This window comes from Protopterus annectens, chromosome 9.part0 (genome assembly GCF_019279795.1).
Source record: "Protopterus annectens isolate FY-2018-M chromosome 9.part0, PAN1.0, whole genome shotgun sequence".
Classification (NCBI taxonomy): Eukaryota; Metazoa; Chordata; order Ceratodontiformes; family Protopteridae; genus Protopterus; species Protopterus annectens.
In genome coordinates this window covers 814,505,572-814,526,569 of record NC_056743.1, presented here as the reverse complement: position 1 = coordinate 814,526,569, position 20,998 = coordinate 814,505,572, and the positions used below count along the sequence as shown (strand labels likewise).

Here is a 20,998-nt window from a genome sequence, read left to right as displayed (position 1 = left end):
GCATTTTGCCATTATACTGGCTTGTTGGATTTTGAACCTGAGCTGGTGTTAAGGAAAGGGACTGGTCTTCACGGATAGAAAAGGCTGCCTAGCTCAGCATAGGATTTGAGATGGACCTGGGGCTGAACCATTCACACCTACTCCCAAATAATCTCAGTTCCTAAATAATATGTAGTTGTGAGAAAGGATAGGGACTTCAATCATTCCTATCAACTGTACAGATTTTCACAGAATGTCCAGATTTTTACCTCATATTTTTGGTCTGTTTTTCATGAAATTGTGGTTTTCTGACAAATTAGTGGCAAACCATTAAAGTTTGAAGTTATAAAATAATGATAGACATTTGAGTTTCAGAATTCATAACCTTCAGAAAATTCATCCTAATGCAAAACATGTTATTCTGTAAACGTTCTAAATTTGTAAGAGGAGTATTTAAAAATTGTCCCTATTTTTGGGCCTTTGTACCACTTTTATTTGTGGCTTTGTCCAGATTTCTTGCTCTAAGAGGTCGAGAGTTATGGACCTCATTGTTTTGTAGATTGTGCATAACATCATTAATGCAGGGAGATATTCCCTTTTCTGCTTGTTTGCTGCCCAAAGATTTTTTTCTGTTCTTTTTCCCTTGTTGCATATGTACACTTTTCCTAACTTGTTTCTTTTCTGACCGTTTCAGCTGTCCCATGCTGCTGTGAGTAATCTTTGCAGATCCATCAAGCTGCAATGTGAACTGTACTCCACCAGACAGATTGCCATCTGCCTTGATCCATATTGTGGCCTTGGCTTTGCTCTGTGGTGCCTTTGCAGGTAGGAAGAATGTGACATAATGTAGCATACAAAGGTGTTCATATTTTTGTCGTTTGGTTTTGATGTTTTTTGTTTTGCCAATTAAATATTAATTATGGATTATAGTTTACTCTTATTGTTTTCTCAGCATCTGAGTCTGATATTCTTTGCAGTATTGATTGACAAAGGCAACTTTCCTGCCAATGTACAAGAGATTAGTTTTTTCTGTCTCTTCTTCTGACTAAAGGTACTGTAAGGTCATTCCTTTTCTGTTTGAAACTAGACCCAGATAGACCTTTTTCAACACCAGCTTGAAGGTAGAAGGAAGAGGTGGCACTGAAAACAGTGACATACAAAGCACAGAAAAAATAAACATAAAGGAAATGCTACTCCTTAGAACCTCCTAGTTTTAACAAACTAACATTTACAGATTGCTTTTTTCAATAGAAAATGTTTGAGTAATTTAGTAAATGTAGATAGATTTTAGATGACTGATTTGTGAGGTATAGATTTTTGTCCAGGTCCCATATTAGAAAATACTTTGTCATAGTTAAAAAAAAAAAAAAAAAAAATTGTATGTATATGTATGTGGTCTGCATGTGCCCCATGGCACACAGATGCTTGATGCTTCACTTAAGCATGAAAGGGCTACCATCACCTGTTTTGATGGCCAGCCCCATGCCCCATCCTTGGCCAGCCCCTTGCTATTGACTTGCCTTCACTGTTCACAATGAAGTCTAACCAGAGATTTGGATGTGGCCATCTGGCCCACCTTTTTCATGATGGGCATGTCCATCTTCACTTGCCTGCTCCTTCAAGCATCTGAATGACTAATCTGCTCTGATTGCCTCAGCCGTAGTCAGGGCTTTATCTGTCTATGCTACTGGAACAGGCCTTTTTCTGCATGTTTTTTTTTTTTTTTTTTGCCTCTGTGCCTGCTAAACAACAAGCCTTACCAGCTGTGGAGGGGCCATCATTCAGCCAACCCATAGGAGTTGCGTGTAACATCACTGGCATCCAGTGCACAATTAGGTTTTTTTTCTTCTAAATCCTAAACCCTCCCTCCACTTGGGCTGGGGACATGCAACCCACATCACTGTCAGGACCACTGTAGCTCCTCATACACATTCATGCTTCTGTATACCAGCTAAAGAAAGTTACTGTTGTCATGGTTTAGTGAATCAAGTGCACACCCCAGGAGCTCCTCTAGATGTCACTGCCTCTTCTTTTTAGGATTGCAGCATAGAATAATCCTGTTCCATCCACTCCTCCTGAAGGCAGGCACTCCCATCTTCCCCAGGGCAGCTCCAGCAGGTACCTGGGCTGCTGGTTAAACATGGGTCGCCTAGATCATAGTCAAAATTTTACCACTGTAAGTCAACTTTGAAAGATTACAGTTAGGGCAGGTACTACAGAGTTTCAGTTAAATAAAATTAAAATTAAGTGAATGATAAATGAGAACTTGGAGCTATTGTTTTGAAAATATCATACTTTTTATTGTTCTTACCATGTATATTTTCTTTTAAGTTAGACTTGTGTTAAGTCATCAGAGTTGCACAAGCAGAGCTACTTATGATGCTATTTAAGGTGTTTATAAGAGAATGTAGGACAAGGCATGCATGTGGGAGGTGGAAAATGTTTAGCTTAAAAAGTTTACATAGGGAGCTGTGTACTTCACCATATTGGGGACTATACTTAATAGCGCAGTTGCAGTATTTACCAAGATGGCAGTAGATACTATATTGCAGACACCTCTGCAAGTGTGACTCAGTATGTTTGAATGTGCATCCATGGAAATGCTTGTGATGCACAATAAATAAATTCAGCTACTATTAGAAGCATGGCAGATCTAGAACTGACCAAAGTCCTGTCATTGATGATTTGAGGATCAGTCCTTACCATAGTTTTGAGACATGTTGGAAGTAAGTAGAAAGCATTGTTTATGTAGCAGATGATGGAGTTTTGTTTTCAGGGTGTTTAAACAGTTAAACTACTGAACAAGTTTTATTAGATTTGTTCTGTTTTTTTTCAGCTTGACATATCATCATGTAACAAGTTTGGTATTTACTTAAATATATGCATGGCACATCTGCGTGTAGAATCTTAGAGAGGTAACATTATTTTCTTGTCACAGACTTAAATCCCTGTGCTAACTGTGCCTTGTAGCAGAGCCACTGTCTGGAGCCATATCCCATGTGTAGCAGTGATACATACTGTGCCATGGAATAGCCACTGCACTCAGATTTATTTATGTCCACTGTAACTTTTGGAACCTGAGTCACTGTAACCTTGCTTCTGCATTATCCTTGGTCCAACCAGTGGATCATTTCAAAAGGTGCACCTGATCAGATCCCCCTCTTGCAATTATGGTGTCCTGTCTTTTTTTCTTTGCAGTAGCCTTCTTGTCTCTTGAACAAATAACATAAGGGGATTCTATTTAAGGTCACATTTGAGGAAGCCCTAAACCACTAGAATTCACTGTCAGGATGACTAAAAAAAATTTGAAGTAGTGAATGTTTAACATCAGTTGTATTCACTCTGCATCTGTTTTGGAATTACTTGAACTGTAAGGGAGCAGGACTCTTTATTTAGGTAACTAGAGTAGATTGGTGACGTGACTTGTCAGTACCACAGTTCTTTCATGGAAAGGTACTTTGCTGATTTTCTTAATTTCATGTATATCTTTCAATGTCTTTAACTTTTATTATTCTATTAAGTTTGAATGGATATTATGAATTGCTGTATAGCATGTTCATTTAATGTGAGAGGAAGGTCTTCATCTTTGCTTGTTTTCTATACTACTGAATTAAGTTGATTGGTTTCTCTGCCTCTGTGCTGGCATAGTGATGGATGTTCTTTGTGTTTCACTGTTGCAGTCATCACATTTGGGTTATCTGCTTGCAGTAGCCCTCAGTCGGCCTGATTATGAAAGTCTTGGGTCCTGCGTTGGTTGCTGTCTCATCTTCCATGACGTCAGGTAGTCAGGGGTATAAAGCATGCAGCCGATGCCATCAGTCTTTCTTGCTGTGCCGTGCTCAAAGCAGAAGCAGTTCGCAAGTGCCAGTCGACCGACTCCTGACATTTTCGTTTTCGAGTTTCAGTACCGAAGTCTTCAACTAAAGCTAAATACCCCATTGGAGAAACTTTTTCTTGCTCTAAACCGATGTCAGTAAAAGTCAATAATTGTATTTCTTGTGGAAAGCAAATACCTAATAAAGATTTTCATTCGTACTGTATTCCTTGCCTAGGCCCTGACCACGACGTACCTTGCTGTCTATTTTGTGTCTTATTTAAACAACAAACTATTCGTCATCGGTATATTTACGCTTCTAAATATTTTGGTACTCATTTCAATTATCTAGATATGTCTCCGGTAAGCCACCCGACTACCGACATTCCGAAAAAATGCAAAGATAGAGACAGGCCGCCTAGGTCCAAAGCTGCCAACAACGCTTCTCCTAAGCTAGTCGCCAGTTCACTGGTACTCAGTGAGGCGCTTTTGCAGTCCCTGATACCCACTACTTCAGATTCACAGGCCTCTACTGAAACCCATTCGGAGTCCGGTATGCCGCGAGATGCTTCAACTATGGAACCTGCAGATGTGTCTGCCTTGTATGGGTCCGGAGCCACTGTGCAGGCACCAGCTTCTGAGGGGTTGTTCAGGCCTACTGACTTGCATATTAAACCAATGCCATCTTCTTCTTCAAGGCCTAAAACTCGAACCATGCCTAGAAAACCGATGCCCAGACCGCATGGTCTGGCCTCTATGCCTAAAAAATAAATGATAAGAATGGCTGAAGACCTTATTACTTTAATCAGGGGAAGCCATCCTTCCCCCTCTAAGAGACCTAGGACTGAATTTGCTTATGATACTTCTGATAAGGATTATGAAATTTCTGATGTTCTTCATCTCACATTGCTGCAGTCCTTACATATGGGTAGTCCGCTGTCCTCGGTCGGCCCGAATACCAAAGTATTAGGCTGACGTCGGTCATGGGCGCTTAGATCTGACATCAGAGCGTCATAGTATAAAAGCGCATGACCGACGTCATATCCTCAGTCTTTTTTGCCGCATGGTCCGATGCAGAAGCAGCGTTGCAAGTGCCGTTCGGCGTTCTGAAATTTTCGTATTCTGAGTTTCAGACCGAAACCAAGTTGGGCTAAGTACCCCGTTGGGGAATATTTTGTTTTTCTTGCCTCAGTTAATTCGGATGTCAGAAAAAGTGAATAATTGTATTTCTTGTGGGAAACAGATACCGCATAGGGATTATCACTCTCTTTGCATTCCTTGTTTGGGACTGGACCACGACGTAGTCGGGTGTCGGTTTTATGCTAGGTTTAATAAGCGCACTATAAAAAGAAGGTTAGATTGTGCTAGGATAGTCTTTGGTAAGCGGTGTAATTATAATATGCCGTCGGATCCTCCGACGCCTGCTTCCACGAAGAAGCGCAAAGACAAATCCTTGAAACCTAGACAGGTTGATTCGTCCGTTTCAGACGCCGGTCCTGCAGAAACTACAGTGGAGCAGGTGGATCCGGCTGAAGTTTCTGTTGAGTCTCAGGGGGAAACTTTGATTTTGCAGGATGTGGCCTTACAGGAGTCAGGTCAAGCTGAAGGGGCCTCTCAAGTTACTATTCTCCCTTCTATGCCTAAGGTGGTTAGGCCTTCTGCTACTATTTCTAAGGCTTCTTCTAAGGGCAGGTCTGTTTTGCCTTCCTCTGGTGTCCCTCCAGGTACTTCAGGGTCTGTGCCTAAAAAGAACATGCTTAAAATGGCAGAAGATTTGATTACTTTAATTAGAGGTTCTATGCCCCCTCCTGATAAGAGGCCCAGGGTGGAGCCAGAGTTGGAAAGTTTGGATCAGGCCTCAGATGGCTCAGACTCTTCTGCTGAAGATATTCAAGATTTTCCCCCTTATTCGGATTCTGATGCAGAGGATTCCACTCCTTCTGCTTCTCCTCCAGACGATTTTTCATTTTCAGAAACTCTGCATTCCATGAGGGAGCATTTTAAGTGGGAAGGACAGGATTTCTCTGATTCACGGAAGAGGCTTAGGGAATTCTTGTTTCTACCACAGCATAGACCCTTGGCTATACCTCCTGTTTTGGATGTTGTTCAAGATGTTTTCTCGGAGGCTTCCCTTAATCCAGATTCTTTGCCTCCTGCGCCAGTTAAACCGGACAGGTATTACAGGGTGCCTGAGGCTCATAAATATCTGTATAAGAGTCCTAGGGCGGACCCAGAAACTATTAGTCAGGGGCCTAAGGGTGTTAGAGCTTCTGTTGTAAAGAATCCGGTTCCTCTAGATAAGGAAGCTAGAGCTTTGGATAGATGGGGTAAGAAGGTGTATACCTCTTCTACTTTAGCAATGAGGGCTTTAAATTGCCAGTTTCATATGTTGAAATATCAGAATTTCCTCCTTTCTCAGCTAAAATCTAAAGTGGATGCTTTGGCAGAGGGCATAGAGTGTAAAGAATTGCAGGATATAGTACATGTCTCTGAACAGGTGGGTAAGCATTCTTTGCAGTGTGGTTTTGATGCTGTACAGGCCTCTTCTAGGGTGGCTGCCACTGGTTCAGTTCTTCGTAGGCACGCCTGGCTTAAGGATCAGAATTTGTCCGAGCATGTTAAATCTAGAATTCTGGATGCCCCTTTACAGTCTGAAGTTTTGTTTGGTCCCCCTGTGGAGTTGGTTTTGAAGAAAATGGAAGACAAGGCTAAGTCCATGCAGACTGTTAAAGATTTTTCGCAGGTGCAACCTCCAAAGTTTAGTAGAAATTGGCCTACTAAGGGGTGGACCTACCCATCTTCTGATTCTCAGTCTAGGGGTAGATCTAGACGTGGCAGGGGCAGAGCTCAAAGTACATTCATGCCTAGAACTTGGAGTTCACCTGCACAATCTGCAGGTGAGGGCAGGGGCCAGTCCTTTCGTAAACAGGCCCAATGACCTGCATTTTCAGCTGCCAGATTCTTCTTCCCTGGCAGCTCCTTTGGGAGGAAAGTTAGCACTCTTCAAGCAAAACTGGCTTTTAGTCACCCAGGACAAATGGGTATTGGACATTATAAACCGAGGCTACAAGTTCTATTTCCATACATTGCCTCCTTTCAAAGGCATGCCAGACATTCCTCCTCGGCAAAGGATAGAGGCTCACAAGCAGATTTCTTTACTTCTTCAAATAGGAGCTATACAGCCAGTTCCTCTGTCAGAAGTGGGACTAGGATTTTATTCTCGCCTGTTTCTAGTGCCAAAGAAAGGGAACACGTGGAGACCAATTTTGGATTTATCTATCCTCAACACTTATCTGGACATTCCAAAGTTCAAAATGCTGACGTTACAACAGCTTTTACCTCTGTTGGGAAAAGATCACTGGATGGTAACTCTGGATCTCAAAGAGGCTTATCTTCATGTTCCTATCAGGCCCAGTTGCAGGAGGTACCTGCGTTTCGGGCTGGAAATTTACATTATCAGTTCTCTGCATTGCCCTTTGGCTTATCTACTGCGCCCAGAGTGTTCACAAAGGTTCTGGCTCCAGTGATAGCCTTTTTCAGGTTAAGAGGAATACAGATTTATCCTTATTTGGACGATTGCCTGATTATTGCACAACACAAAGACGAACTTCTGCATCATCTACAGTATGTGATGGTAGTGTTAAGATGCCTAGGGTATTCTGTGAATGAAACAAAGTCCAGTCTAGTACCCTCTCAGGACATGTGCTTTCTGGGTGTGAGACTGAATACAGCTTCCCAGATGGCCTTTTGACCCCGGACAAACAAAGAAGCCTTTCTCTTTATTTCCATCAAATGTCTCTACAGTCCAGGCTGACTGCAAGGACAGTCCTTCAAGCCTTGGGGTTCATGGCATCTTGTATTCTGGTGCTTCCCAATGCCAAACTGCATATGAGGAAGCTTCAATGGTATCTCAAAATGTATGGACACAACACTGCCAAGATCTAGACACTGTCATTCAGATAATACCTTGCATTCAGAAAGAATTTTTGTGGTGGGCTCAGGAATGTCACCTGAACAAGGGACTCTCTGTGACCCGACCAGAGGCGAGTCAGATTCTAACGACAGATGCCTCGGACAAGGCTTGGGGAGCACACCTCAATGGAAAATGGGTGCAAGACACGTGGCCTGTCAGACTTCAACATTTGCATATCAACTTGAAGGAGATGTTAGCAGTCCAATTGGCATTGATGGCTTTCAAGGATTTACTTCACCCAGGACAGGTGTTGATTCAAACAGACAACACTACTGTCATGTGGTACATCAACAAGCAAGGGGGAACCCATTCGTACCCTCTTTGCAGGCAAGCGATGATTTTGTGAGAGACTGCTCTCAGTTTACACCTCAATCTTCAGGCAAGGTTTCTACCAGGAGCACAGAACTCCTTAGCGGATGTGTTGAGCAGACAAATTGTGGATCCTCACGAGTGGAAACTGGATCCTCATGTGTTTCAAAAGTTGACAGTGTTATGGGGGACTCCAGACATAGATCTGTTTGCTTCTCCACTAAATTACCAGTTGCCAAAGTTTTGCACAAAAATGTTTCATCCCACAGCTTGGAAGGTGGATGCTCTATCATTCAGTTGGAGCAATCTTCATGTCTATGCCTTTCCACCTCTGCCTCTCATTCCCAAGGTACTCCTGAAGGCCAGAATAGACAAGCCATCCATGATTCGGATTGGCCTCGACAGCACTGGTACCCACTACTGAGGAGTTTGGTACGGGAGCCTCCATGGCCTCTGCCTTTGATTCCGCATCTTTTGTCTCAGGAGGGCAATCACTTCCTCAATGTCAAGATTCAGTCTCTGCATCTCACAGCCTGGCATATTCTGTTTTAGACCCTGGAGGGTCTCAGCTTCCACAACAAGTTTTGAATATTATTTTGGAGGCCAGAAGGCCTAGTACAAGGAAAGTTTACGCTGATAAATGGAGGAGATTTTTTCTTTGGAGCAAAGCGAAGGACTTTGATGTTTCCAAGCCTGATTTAAGTGTTTCTCTTCAATATCTTACTGAGTTATTGGACAAGGGTTTGTCTTTCTCCTCGATAAAGGTTCATGCTGCAGCCATTTCTGCTCACTATGACTGTGACCCTCCTTTATTTTCCCATCCTTTGTTTAAGCAATTTCTTAGAGGGGCAAAGAACATAAGACCCCCACGTAGAGCTCCTACTCCTGCTTGGGATCTCAATTTTGTGTTGGAAAAGCTTACTCTACAACCTTTTGAGCCTGCAGCTACTGCCGAGTTAAAGTATTTATCATGGAAGACTGCTTTTTGTTGGCCATTACCTCTGCAAGAAGGGTTTCTGAATTACAGGCCCTTATGGCAGTGGAACCTTTCCTGATTTTTCATAAGGATAGGGTATCTTTGCACTAATCCTTCCTTTATGCCTAAAGTGGTTTCTAGTGTGGCCTTGAACCAAACTATTCATTTGCCTACTTTTTATGCAAACCCCAAAATAAAGGGAGAAGATTTTGCATACTTTGGATATTCACAGGCAGTTACGTTATTATTTGAGCAGAACCAAGGGGTTCAGGCAGTCTCAGCAGTTGTTTGTTTCTTTTGCTTTGGGTTCTCAGGGAAAACCTGTTTCAAAACAAACTATTTCTAAATGGATTGGGTTTTGTATTTCTTTCTGTTATTCCCATCATGGTAAGGAGATTCCGCTGGAATCAGACCTCATTCCACTAGAGCTACTGCCACTTCTACTGCCTTTCTAAGGGGGGTAGCTACAAAGGATATTTTGGAAACAGCCACTTGGAGTTCAGTACATACTTTTTCCAAGCATTACCACCTTCCTCTTTATTCTAAGTGTAGGGCTGGATTTGCCACTGCAATATTACAGGGCATTTTAGCAGCCCCTAATGCTTTATGATTTTGCCATCCTCCCTTTACCTCTGCTTTGGGATTCTACCCATATGTAAGGACTGCAGCAATGTGAGATGAAGAACATAGTACAGTTTTGTACCTACCATAAATGTAGATGTTCGAAGATACACATTGCTGCAGTCCAATTTACCCTCCCTCCTTCCCCTCTGTAGTTTGACATGGTTGTATGGTTTGGGTGATTGTTGTTGTTGGGCATGTTTTTGGGAGGTATCCTGTTTTTGGGCTGTGGCCTTTCTTTTTAGGGCCTTCTGACATCTGGGGCAAGAAAAGACTGAGGATATGACGTCGGTCATGCGCTTTTATACCCTGACGCTCTGATATCAGATCTAAGCGCCCATGACCGACGTCAGCCTAATACTTTGGTATTCGGGCCGACCGAGGACAGCGGACTACCCATATATAAGGACTGCAGCAATGTGGATCTTCGAACATCTACATTTATGGTAGGTACAAAACTGTACTTTTCCTCTGATGACCAGGATTTACACTTATCTACCCTATGAGGATTCTGATGCAGAGGACTATATTCCCTCTGCTTCCCCCCCAGAGGATTTCTGTTCTGGTGAAACCTTGCATACTCTTAGGGAGCATTTTCGCTGGGAAAGCCAGGATTATTCTGATTCTAAAAAGAGGCTTACGGATTTCTTACCCCTGCCCCAACACAGGCCTTTATCTATCCCCCCCTGTACTAAACATTGTTGATGATACCTTTTCGGAATCTAGCTTGGCCCCTGACTCTTTACCTCCTGCTCCCAGAAAACCTGATAGATATTACAGGGTTCCTGACTCTCACAAGTTCCTTTTCAAAAATCCTACTGCTGATCCTGAGACCATTTCACAGGGATTAAAGGGCATTAAGGCTACTATTGCCAAAAATCCTACCCCCTCTGATAGAGATTCCAGAGTGCTGGATAGATGTCTGTGGTAAGAAGGTATACACTTCTGCAACCTTGGCCATTAGGGCCTTAAACTGCCAGTTTCATATGTTAAAGTATCAGCAGCATATTATTGGATTGCTTAAACAGAAAATGAGGTTGATTCCTGACTGTGCTCAAAATAAGGATTTACAGGATTTAATGCATTCTGCTGGACAAGTTGGAAAACATACTTTGCAATGTGGTCTTGATTCACTAGAGGTATCTTGCAGGGCTGCTTTCATTGGGTCTGTACTTAGAAGGCATGCTTGGCTTAAGGAGCAATCTTTGCCAGATCATGTTAAAGCTAAATTGCTGGATGCTCCCTTAAATCAGGACCGCCTGTTTGGCAACAAAGCAGAAGAAGTACTTAAAAAGATGGAGGAAAAAGCTAAATCTATGCAAACTGTTAAAGATTTCCTTCAAGTACAGCCTGCAAGATTTAGTAGGCATTGGCCCTCTAAGAATTGGTCTTTTCCTGCCTCTTCCAGACCTTCTCAGTCCAAACCCAGAACCAGCAGAACACCCAGGCTTCAGTCCTAGGGCACGCACAGGACTAAGTAGTGGGGGGCTTCTACTTTCAAATCATGGAGTAGTAATACTTCCCCATATGGTAAACTGTCTCAATGACTTAACTTTAAAACTTCCAAACCTTTCTGAACTGACTGCTCCTTTAGGGGGAAAGATTGCTCTGCAGGCAAAAAACTGGGAAGTCATTACCCAGGACAAATGGGTTTTAAATATAGTTTCCCAAGGATGCAGATTTCACTTCCACACATTACCAACCCCAAACGGTTGGCCAGATCTACCCCCAAATCAGTGGGCAGAGGCTCAAAAGCAAGTACTCTCTCTCTTAAGCATAAGGGCTATTCAAACTGTACCAGTAGAGGAAAAGGAACAAGGTTTCTACTCAGGACTTTTCCTGGTACCCAGAAAAGATAACTCATCGCATCCTATCCTGGACCTTTCTATCCCAAACACCTTTTTGGTGATCCCAAAATTCAAGATGCTAACTCTTCACCAGTTGCTTCCTATGCTAGGCAAGGATGCCTGGTTGGCAAAAGCCTGCCTGCACATCCCAATCAGGGAATCTTGCAGAAGATACCTATGCTTCAAATTAGGCTACATGCACTACCAGTTCTCTGCACTGCCCTTTGGCTTATCTACTGCGCCCAGGGTATTCACAAAGTGCCTAGCTCCAGTCATTGCATTTTGCAGGCAAAGAAATATTCACATATACCCATACCTGGACGATTGTCTAATTCAGGCAGAAAGCCAGGACATACTTTTGACTCATCTGGCATTTGTACAAAAGGTGCTAACTTCTCTGGGGTACACCATAAACGAAAAGAAATGACAGCTGGTACCCTGTCAACAAATTATATTCCTGGGAGCAAGCTTGAACACAACTTCCCAGATGGCTTTCCTCACGCCAGAGAAACACATTCATTTGACAACTTACTTTAAACTAATGGCCACAAAAACCCTGCTGTCTGCAAGGCAAATACTGCAAGCCTTGGGGTTCATGGCCTCCTGCATTCTCCTAATTCCATATGCAAGACTGCATATGAGGAAACTACAGTGGCATCTAAAAAGCCTATGGTGTCAACATTCTTAGTATCTAGAAGCAGTGATTCCTATCATACCCTGCCTACAGTTAGAGTTCCTTTGGTGGGCACAGGCCTGCCACCAAAACAAGGGACTACCATTCACTCTACCCCCTGCCGCCCAAACCCTAACAACAGATGCATCAGACTATGCATGGGGGGCTCATCTGGCAGGGAAGTGCATTCAGGGCAAATGGAACCCAAGTCAAATGCACCTGCATATCAGTCAAAAAGAAATGTTAACTGTACAGAATGCTCTGACAGCCTTTAAGGACCACATTCTTCCCGGACAATTAATGGTAAAGACGGACAACACCACTGTTATGTGGTACATAAACAAGCAGGGGGGTACCCATTCCTACCCCCTCTGCAGACTTAGCCATGGCTCTGTGGAACACAGCCTTGAACTACCAAGTGCATCTATAGGCTCAATTCCTGCCAAGAAAACTAAATACACTGGCAGACGATCTAAGCAGAAATCTCATGGACCCACACGAGTGGAAATTGAAACCAAAGACTTTCAACATGTTGATAAACAAATAGGGGAGCCCAGATATAGACCTGTTTGCCTCTCCCCAGAACTACCAATTGGACAAATTCTGCACAAGGACTCCCCACAAACAAGCTTGGAAAGTGGATGCCCTGTCCTTCAGCTGGAAAAATCTATCAGTTTATGCCTTTCCTCCTCTGCCTCTCCTCTCCAAAGTACTACTAAAGATCAAACAGGACAAACCAAGGACGATACTGATTGCACCAGACTGGCCACGCCAACACTGGTACCCCCTCTTGCACAGTGTGTCACTGCTGGCTCCATGGCACCTGCCTCAGACCCCTACCTTGCTGTCCCAGCAGGAAGGCCAGATTCTGCATCCTCAGCTTCAAACCCTGAACTTGGCAGCCTGGCTCATTACCTAATCTCTCCGTTACCATCCCTCAGTAAACCAGTGTTGGATGTTATTTTGGAGGCAAGGATCCCTAGTACTAGAAAACCTTATGCTGAAAAATGGAAAAGATTTTGTTCCTTCAACCAAACTCAAGGGATGGGCACAGCAGCGCCCAATTTACCTCAGATTCTTCAATACTTAACTGAGATGCTTTACAAGGGCCTTTCTTTTTCTTCCATCAAAATTCATGCCTCAGTCATTTCAGCTCATTACAACACAGAACCACCCCTGTTCTCTCATCCACTGCTCACGCAGTTCCCCAGAGGGGCCAGAAACTTAAGACCACCCAGGAGGGCCCCAACTCCAGCCTGGGACCTTAAATTTGTATTGGAAAAACTCACTCTACCTCCTTTTGAGCCAGCTGCAAGTGCAGAGTTAAAATTCCTTTCTTGGAAAACAGCCTTCCTTTTAGCAATCACTTCAGCAAGAAGGGTATCTGAATTACAGGCCCTTATGGCAGTGGAGCCTTTCATAATCTTTCATGCGGACAGGGTGTCCCTCAGGACCAAATCCCTCCTTGATGCCCAAGGTATTGTCCAGTGTGACTCTTAATCAGTCCATTCATTTGTCAACCGTCTTTTCTAATCCACAGAACAAAGGGAATGGATACTGCACTCCTTAGATGTGCACAGACAACTTAGATTTTACTTGGACAGGGCTAAACCTCAAAGGAAATCTGAACAACTGCTGGTGGCATTTGCTGCAGGGGCAGAGGGGAAGACCATTTCAAAGCAAACCATTTCTAAATGGATAGGCAATTGCATTCATTTCTGCTATAAGCACCATGGAAAACCTATCCCACACAGGATAAGACCACACTGCATCTACCTCTACAGCCTTTTTCAGAGGTGTCCCTACCAGGAACATCCTAGAAGCTGCTACCTGGAGTTCTGTACATACTTTCACCAAGCATTACCATTTGCCAGTTTTCTCTAAATCCAGAGCTGGCTTTGCCACTGCAGTCTTGCAGGGCCTTAAAGCTGGTCCTAATGCTATCTAAATTCCTCCTCCCATCCTTAGCTTTGGGAATCTACCCAAGTGTGATGACTGCAACAGTGAAACACATAGAACATAGTACAGTTGTGTACACTTACCATAAATGTAGATGTTCGAGTGTATTGACTGTTGTAGTCCTGGCTACCCTCCCTCTAGCCCCCCAAATTATTTTGGCTATACCTCTATTCTCCTTTACTATGCTTAAAAGCTTTTTGGTGTATTTGCTTTTTTGTTGGAGGTATAACCTTGCATATATATATATATATATATATATATATATATATATATATATATATCATCTGGGGCAAGAAAAACTTATGTAATGGCGTCGGCTGCATGCTTTATACCCCTGACTACCTGATGTCATGGAAGATATGAGAGGAACCGACACAGGACCCAAGACTTTGATAATCAGGCCGACTGAGGGCTACTGCAAGCAGATATCCCAAATGTTTATGACTGCAACAGTGAATACACTCGAACAGCTACATTTATGTTAAATGTACACAACTGTACTTTATCAGTTTTAACTAAACTGAATTAAAAATGTTTTCCGTTTCTTTTCCCCTACCCTGGTTTACACTTTGTTTCTGCAAGGGATCACTCAAACCCCATCCTCTTCCTTACCTTACCACAGTGAAGGACAACTACTATTTTATCTGATGTTATTTTGAGTGTTGTACATGAAGCCTCTCACCAGCACTGCAAAGAAGGCTTTCTTTTTTAGTCTCCTAGTTTCCCTCATCTCTTATTTCCATTACAGGATGCTAAGGTTACCTCCATGGTAAGTGCTGACCACCATTTGGCCTTTCTTGACTCCATTTCTCCTGTTGTAGTCTTGAACATGGTCCATTCAAACTTCATGTCTCAACCTCCCCAGATATACAGGAAAAACTCTTTTGGAGGTAGAAATTGATTTAATTGTGCACAGAAGCATTGGATAGACATCTCTAGGACACCTTGATTACACACTTGGGTTTCTCATTTCTCTCCACCCACATTCCCAGTCAGTCAAACTCAGCCAGAAATATTCTCCAAAGTAAAGGTCATAGTGTTAAAGGAGTTTGGTGAGGTCATGGAGAATGACTTTCAAATGGTCAGAGAGAGAGTTTATGGGATATTGTCCCATAACTCGGGAGGGGAATATGGGATATTTCACTGGTTTTACACAGCAGTGGGGAAGAAATGATGACCTTAACTGGGAATGTTGTCAACAGTTGTAAAGTTCAGTTGAGGAGCTCCTGAATCCAGTAGACAATCCTTCCTTTGAAGAGGTACTGTTAGAAACAAATAGATGAGTTGGATCCATTTTGATAGGCAGTAAAACTACAGTGATTAAACATTTTTGTTGTGGCAAAACTTTGGGGATAGATGAGATCTGAACAGAAATGAAGAACATTCTGGGCATTATTAGGGTCCATTATTTAGCACACCTTTTTAATGTTGTGTGTTTAGGCCACGGTAGTGCAGCGGTTAGCGTTGTCGCCTCACAGCAAGAGGTTCTCCCGTTCGATTCTCGGCTGGACTGCCTTCTGTGTGGAGTCTGCATTGTCCACCCCTTGGTTGAGTGATGTCTAAAGACATGCAGGTAGGTGCCTTCATGAATGGGTGTGCCTTCCTTGAAGGCTGTGCATCGGGCTGGCAACTCAGCACCGTAAAAATCCACTACCAATCATTAGCAGACCGGAGTTCCGCTGTGGCGACCCCTAACTGGGAAAAGCCGAAAGACTTTTTTTTTCAGTGTTGTATGTAACATGGGATAGTACCTCTGGACTGGTAAGCTAATGTAGTGGTTCCTGTTTTCGTAAAGAGAACAGGAGGGATAAGTTCCAGTATGGATACATCATCACACTCCTCATCCTCTCTGGAAAAGCATATACCATAGTTCCGAGAGAGATTTTGTCCAGTAGCTGAGCCTTTGATTCAGGAGGAACAGCATGGATTCTCTCCTGACCTTTGAGCAGCAGATCAGCCCTTGTCATTGCCCAGTTATTGGAGAGGGCGGAGGTCATTAATCTGCTAATACTTGTCTACATGTGTTTGCAGAAAATGCATGTGTTTATGTACATCAAAGCATCTTGCAGGATTTACTGCTTCAATTCTGTGTCCTATAGTTGCTGTTGGACATAATTTGGTGCTGTATTTCAAGAGAAAACATTGTTTTTCTATTGTCAGATACATTCAGGGTTTGCACAAGAATCTGCTATGGGTGTATATGTTTTTTCTGCTGTTTGTGATTTTTCATGAACCAGTGTCAAGCCACAGCCAAGATACAGAGAGCATTCACTTTGAGAATGTAAGAGCTGGATCATTGTTATCTGTAGATGATGATCTGTAAAACATGCACTTGAGTGATTAGCTGCCGAGTGTGTAGTTGAATCACCAAATCAGACAATATTGTTCTGTCCCAGCAAAGAGTGAATTGCTCTCTGCAGGTGACAGAGAACAGATATCTCAGGTTGAAAAATGTATGTATCTAGTATTCCTGTTCATTAAGTGTAGATAGAGGATTATAGGACATTGACCAGCAGATTGGCACAATCGCAACAATATTGCAGATGATGTACTGTGAAATTGGGCGGCACAGTGGTGCAGTGGTTAACATTGTCGCCTCACAGCAAGAGGTTCTCCAGTTCGATTCTCGTCTGGGGTGCCTTCTGTGTGGAGTTTGCATGTTCTCCCTGTGTTCGCGTGGGTTTCCTCCGGGTACTCCGGTTTCCTCCCACATTCCAAAGACATGCATCTGGAGCATTTCTCCCCGGGCCTCCGCTGAAAACAGGCTCTGTGGAACCTAGTCGGACATTCCCGGTCAACAAATGTTAAATAAAAATAAATAAATAAATGTCTCTCAGGACAAAGCTGTAATTCTTGCTAGTTTTGCCCGTCAGTCTATGGTCCCCATCTTCTCCTAAGGTCATGAGCAGTGGTGGTGATTAAAGGTTGAAACAGCTGCTATAGGCTGCAGAAATAATGCATCTTCACAGGGCAGCTGAACTTAGTGATCGTGGTAGAGTTGAGGAGCTCTTTAGTCTGGGAGGATCTTGGTATGTAGACTCTGCTTGTTCATGTTGAGAGGTGTCAATTCTTGTATGGGCTTCTTATGAGCATTTCACTGGGAGCTTCTCATGGGAGGTGCACTTTACATGGTCCACTGGGAGCAGACCCCATGGCAGATGCATGTTAAAGAAGTTTTACCTCTCATCTTCCCTGAAAGCTTCTGAAGTTAGCACAGGATGTGTTGGAGACTAGTGCTGTGGAAATTCTGCTAATCTTGTGATCTCCACAACCCTTACTTCAACAAGAGGTTAAGAAGATACATAAATGAATAGTTTTGAACTTGCATGCAGTAATTTGGTTTGCTGTATTTTTTTTTTACACTGATGTTAATTTACTATTTCTGTTGCACTTTTTGCATTGATGTGCTGCTATTGGCCCTGGCCTGGCTAAAAGAGGTCCTTTGGATTTAGACCATTAACCTCAGATAAATAAATTCCAATCTTATCCATCTGATGACCCCTGTCATTTCCTGAACCTTCATCACCATCTTCAAAAGTCTGACTTGCCCGTGTGCTAGCAGGCCTGTCTTACACAGCCGTCTTTTAAGTAGGGAGAGCATGTTAAAAAAATGATAAAAGGCACCTCTTCTTAGAAAGTAATCTTGTTGGTATTTGTTAGGGTAATTTTCTAACCTGGATAAATAGAGATTATAGCTTCATCAAAATCTGGACATGGGGGCAGTGCCACATCTGTTGGCATAGAGGGATAAGGCACTGACAAAGCTTAAATTATATCCATTTAACTAGCACCATGACAAATTACTGGCACTGTTGCAGGGGAGGGGAGGAGAGGAGTGACATAGATTTGCTGGCTCTCGCCTCTGTGAGGGAGGAGTGCATGTCCAAGGAGCAAATTCCTATAGTTGAACCCATAGGGGAGACCAGTGACCCCATGGTAGCACAGCTTCATGTGGGATACAGGGCTGTCTTGAGGGATTATGTCATTCACAGAAGGTAGTAACATACACTTGCTGATGCTCTTTGTATTCCAAACCCTAGGCATGGCCTGTGGAATTAGTCATAGAAGGAAAAAAACATTGATAGCTGCTTAAATTGATGATTCTTTTGTCTTTTGGTGGGTTTCACCTCAGCGAATAGTAATGAATAGGCCAGTTTGCCAGCAGGGAGTGATGGTTGGCAGGCAGCAAGGGAGGAAAAGTGTTCAAAAAAATCTAGTGTTTTCATGGAATTTCATTTGCAACCTGAAGTTAAAAATAAATGCTTTAAACTACTAGTTGACATTTTTGTTGTATGTTTTAGAGAGAGAGAGAGAAGTATTTAGCAAAACCAAATGTATTGTTTTACATTAATGCTGCAGTGTGTTGTTGAAATGCAGAAGGTTGTATTTAATCAGTTTATTGTTTTCTTCTGCTTCTTTTCCTGTCTCCTGTTATACAGTGTGTATTCAGGTCATCAGTCGGTGCTTATTCCACCCCTGGAACTGGACACAAATATCTCACTGTGGCTTTCAACAGTCAGTCAGTTTAAGATCCGAGACACTTTCTGCTCCTATTCTGTAATGGAAGTTTGCACCAAAGGGCTTGGTAGTCAGACTGAGGTTTTGAAGGTAAGATGTGCACTTAGGACCATTTGGTGTGTGAGCTGCAGCTAGTTATGTGTGTGTGTTTATATATATATGTGTGTGTGTGTTTGTTATATATATATATTTTTTTTTTTTTTTTTTTTTTTTTTTTTTATGGCAGGGCTTCTAGGGTTTAGATTTAGCTACTAGTCATACAGTCCAGGAGACTGTTAAGGAGCCTAGCCATAATTCTCAATGAAGGTGTAAAGATTCAACCTTGTACCCTTGGCACAGGAAGCACCTCATTAACAAGTCAGAACTTTATTCTTTTGCGTTAACTGCCAGACTATATCCAGCCCCTTGGAGACGTGAAACCACAACCTTCATCACCTGTGTCCTGCAAGACACTACATTTACCTTTTCTGTACAGGCAGTCCACGGGTTAAGGACGAGATCTGTTTTTTAGTCCTTAAGTCAAATTTGTATGCAAGTCAAAACAAGTGCATATGGTTCTTATTAAATATCACTTAGTCAAATGTTTGCCTCAGTCTAGTATTTATTTTACTTGTCTTTGCTTACAAAACACTTTAGAAACACTTCCAAATAAAAAAAAAATCTTAAACATAATACTGTATACCATAATAATGGTGATAATACTGTAAGTACAGAGTAATAGTACAGTAACTATGTTCATACACTGCAGTATAGTATAATGTTCCATACATAAAAATGTGTTAAACTTACCTCTTTTTGAGCTTCACTTCACATTTCTATACTACAGGCATCACCCATGAATGTTTTCCACTCTTTCCTGAACTTGCAGTCCTCCTGCTGTCACCTAGACCCTAGTGAGCCGCAATGTCATTTGCCCATTCTGCTGTACAGTACAGTAACTGCTTCTGTACTGTACTGTACAAGACAGCAGTCTTGCCCAGTCAGATCAGCAACTCACTGGTCTCTTAACCAATCAAATCTCTTGTTCTTCATGAAGGTGGAAGTCACAAATGAGGAAAACTGGAAAAGGAAGCACAACATAATTATTCATTTTCAAGGTAAGATTTGGGCAGCTTTAAGGATTTCTATTTATTTTCACGCTATTTCCGACATTGAGGCAACCCATTCTTATCTATGGGTTGTCCCTATGTCAAATGTCTGTAACCCAGGAACTGCCTGTATTACCTTTGTAGTGGAAGCCTTTTCTACATTATTGCTTTCAGTATGAGTCATCATCACAATTAGGATAAGTAAAAGTATGTAAAACCCACTGAGTAAACTTTCCTGTAAAATTTCAAAGATGACTAACTCCCCTCAGAATAAAAAGAGTCTAAGCCAACCTTGCCTTTGGCTATCCTTAGCAACTGAACAACTCATGAAAGCAAGACAAAGCATGGAAGTTCTGGAAAAAAATTAAAACTACTCCCACTTTATTAACATATAGATAACTGTGAAACCGATTAGAGCAGCTTATCACCAAAGACAAGAAAGCTTGTTACTCACCCAATCAAAACAAGCACACTAATAATTCAGAACTGTTCTGGATCTCGATCAGTGAATTGTTAAATCCAGCACAAGTTGCACAGCCAACACCAAACACACAAAAACAAAATGATACCACAGACAGTCAATTCAATATCCACTTATATGGACAGTATAGTCATTGAAAAGGTGACTAATCAAGCTTTTGATGTCCTTGCTCAATCAAATAACCTCCTTCAACATCTCTCCTTCCAGCCAGTTCCCACAGATAACATCAAAAGATGCCTCAAAATTAAAGCCTACTACAACTGCCCTTGACAATCTACTTGGTGAATATCTTAAAATTGAATAACCAGTTTCAATTCTGATAAATCAGTCTGTGTCCGAAAATAAAGTCCTCTCGCTATGGAAAAAAGAATCAGTTGTTATTCCACTGCACAAGGGTGGAATCAATACAGATCTTTCAAACTGTAGGCCAATTGCCATTTTATCACCCCCATCAAAAATATTAGAAAAATATATTCATGCCAAACTAATACATAACCAGCTTCTGTCTTCAACCCATCGTGACTTCCATTCTCATCACTGTACAACTACTCTTTTGCTGAATTTTAATACTACCAACACCCGTAGAAATGCTTGAGGTCTGCTCTCCACCATCTTCCTAGACTTACCAAAAGCTTCTGATACTGTCTCCCACCAGAAGCTCTTACATAAACTCTCATCCTTAGGACTCCTCAAATCTTCACTGTAATGGTTCCATAGTTACCTCTCAAACAGAGCACGAGCAGTGAAATGGAAACATGAT

The 20,998-nt window shown here is 42.3% G+C and overlaps 1 protein-coding gene across 3 annotated transcripts in view; it reads left to right on the top strand.

Annotated features, from left to right (window-relative positions):
- DIP2B (disco interacting protein 2 homolog B) overlaps positions 1-20,998 on the top strand; it is a 2,678,679-nt gene that overhangs the window by 2,241,462 nt on the left and 416,219 nt on the right. For all 3 annotated transcript variants that reach the window (XM_044083475.1, XM_044083472.1, XM_044083474.1), the window contains exons 30-31: positions 674-804; positions 18,591-18,759. In XM_044083475.1, coding sequence (XP_043939410.1) covers positions 674-804; positions 18,591-18,759 — 300 coding nt within the window. The remainder of the gene's footprint in view (positions 1-673; positions 805-18,590; positions 18,760-20,998) is intronic.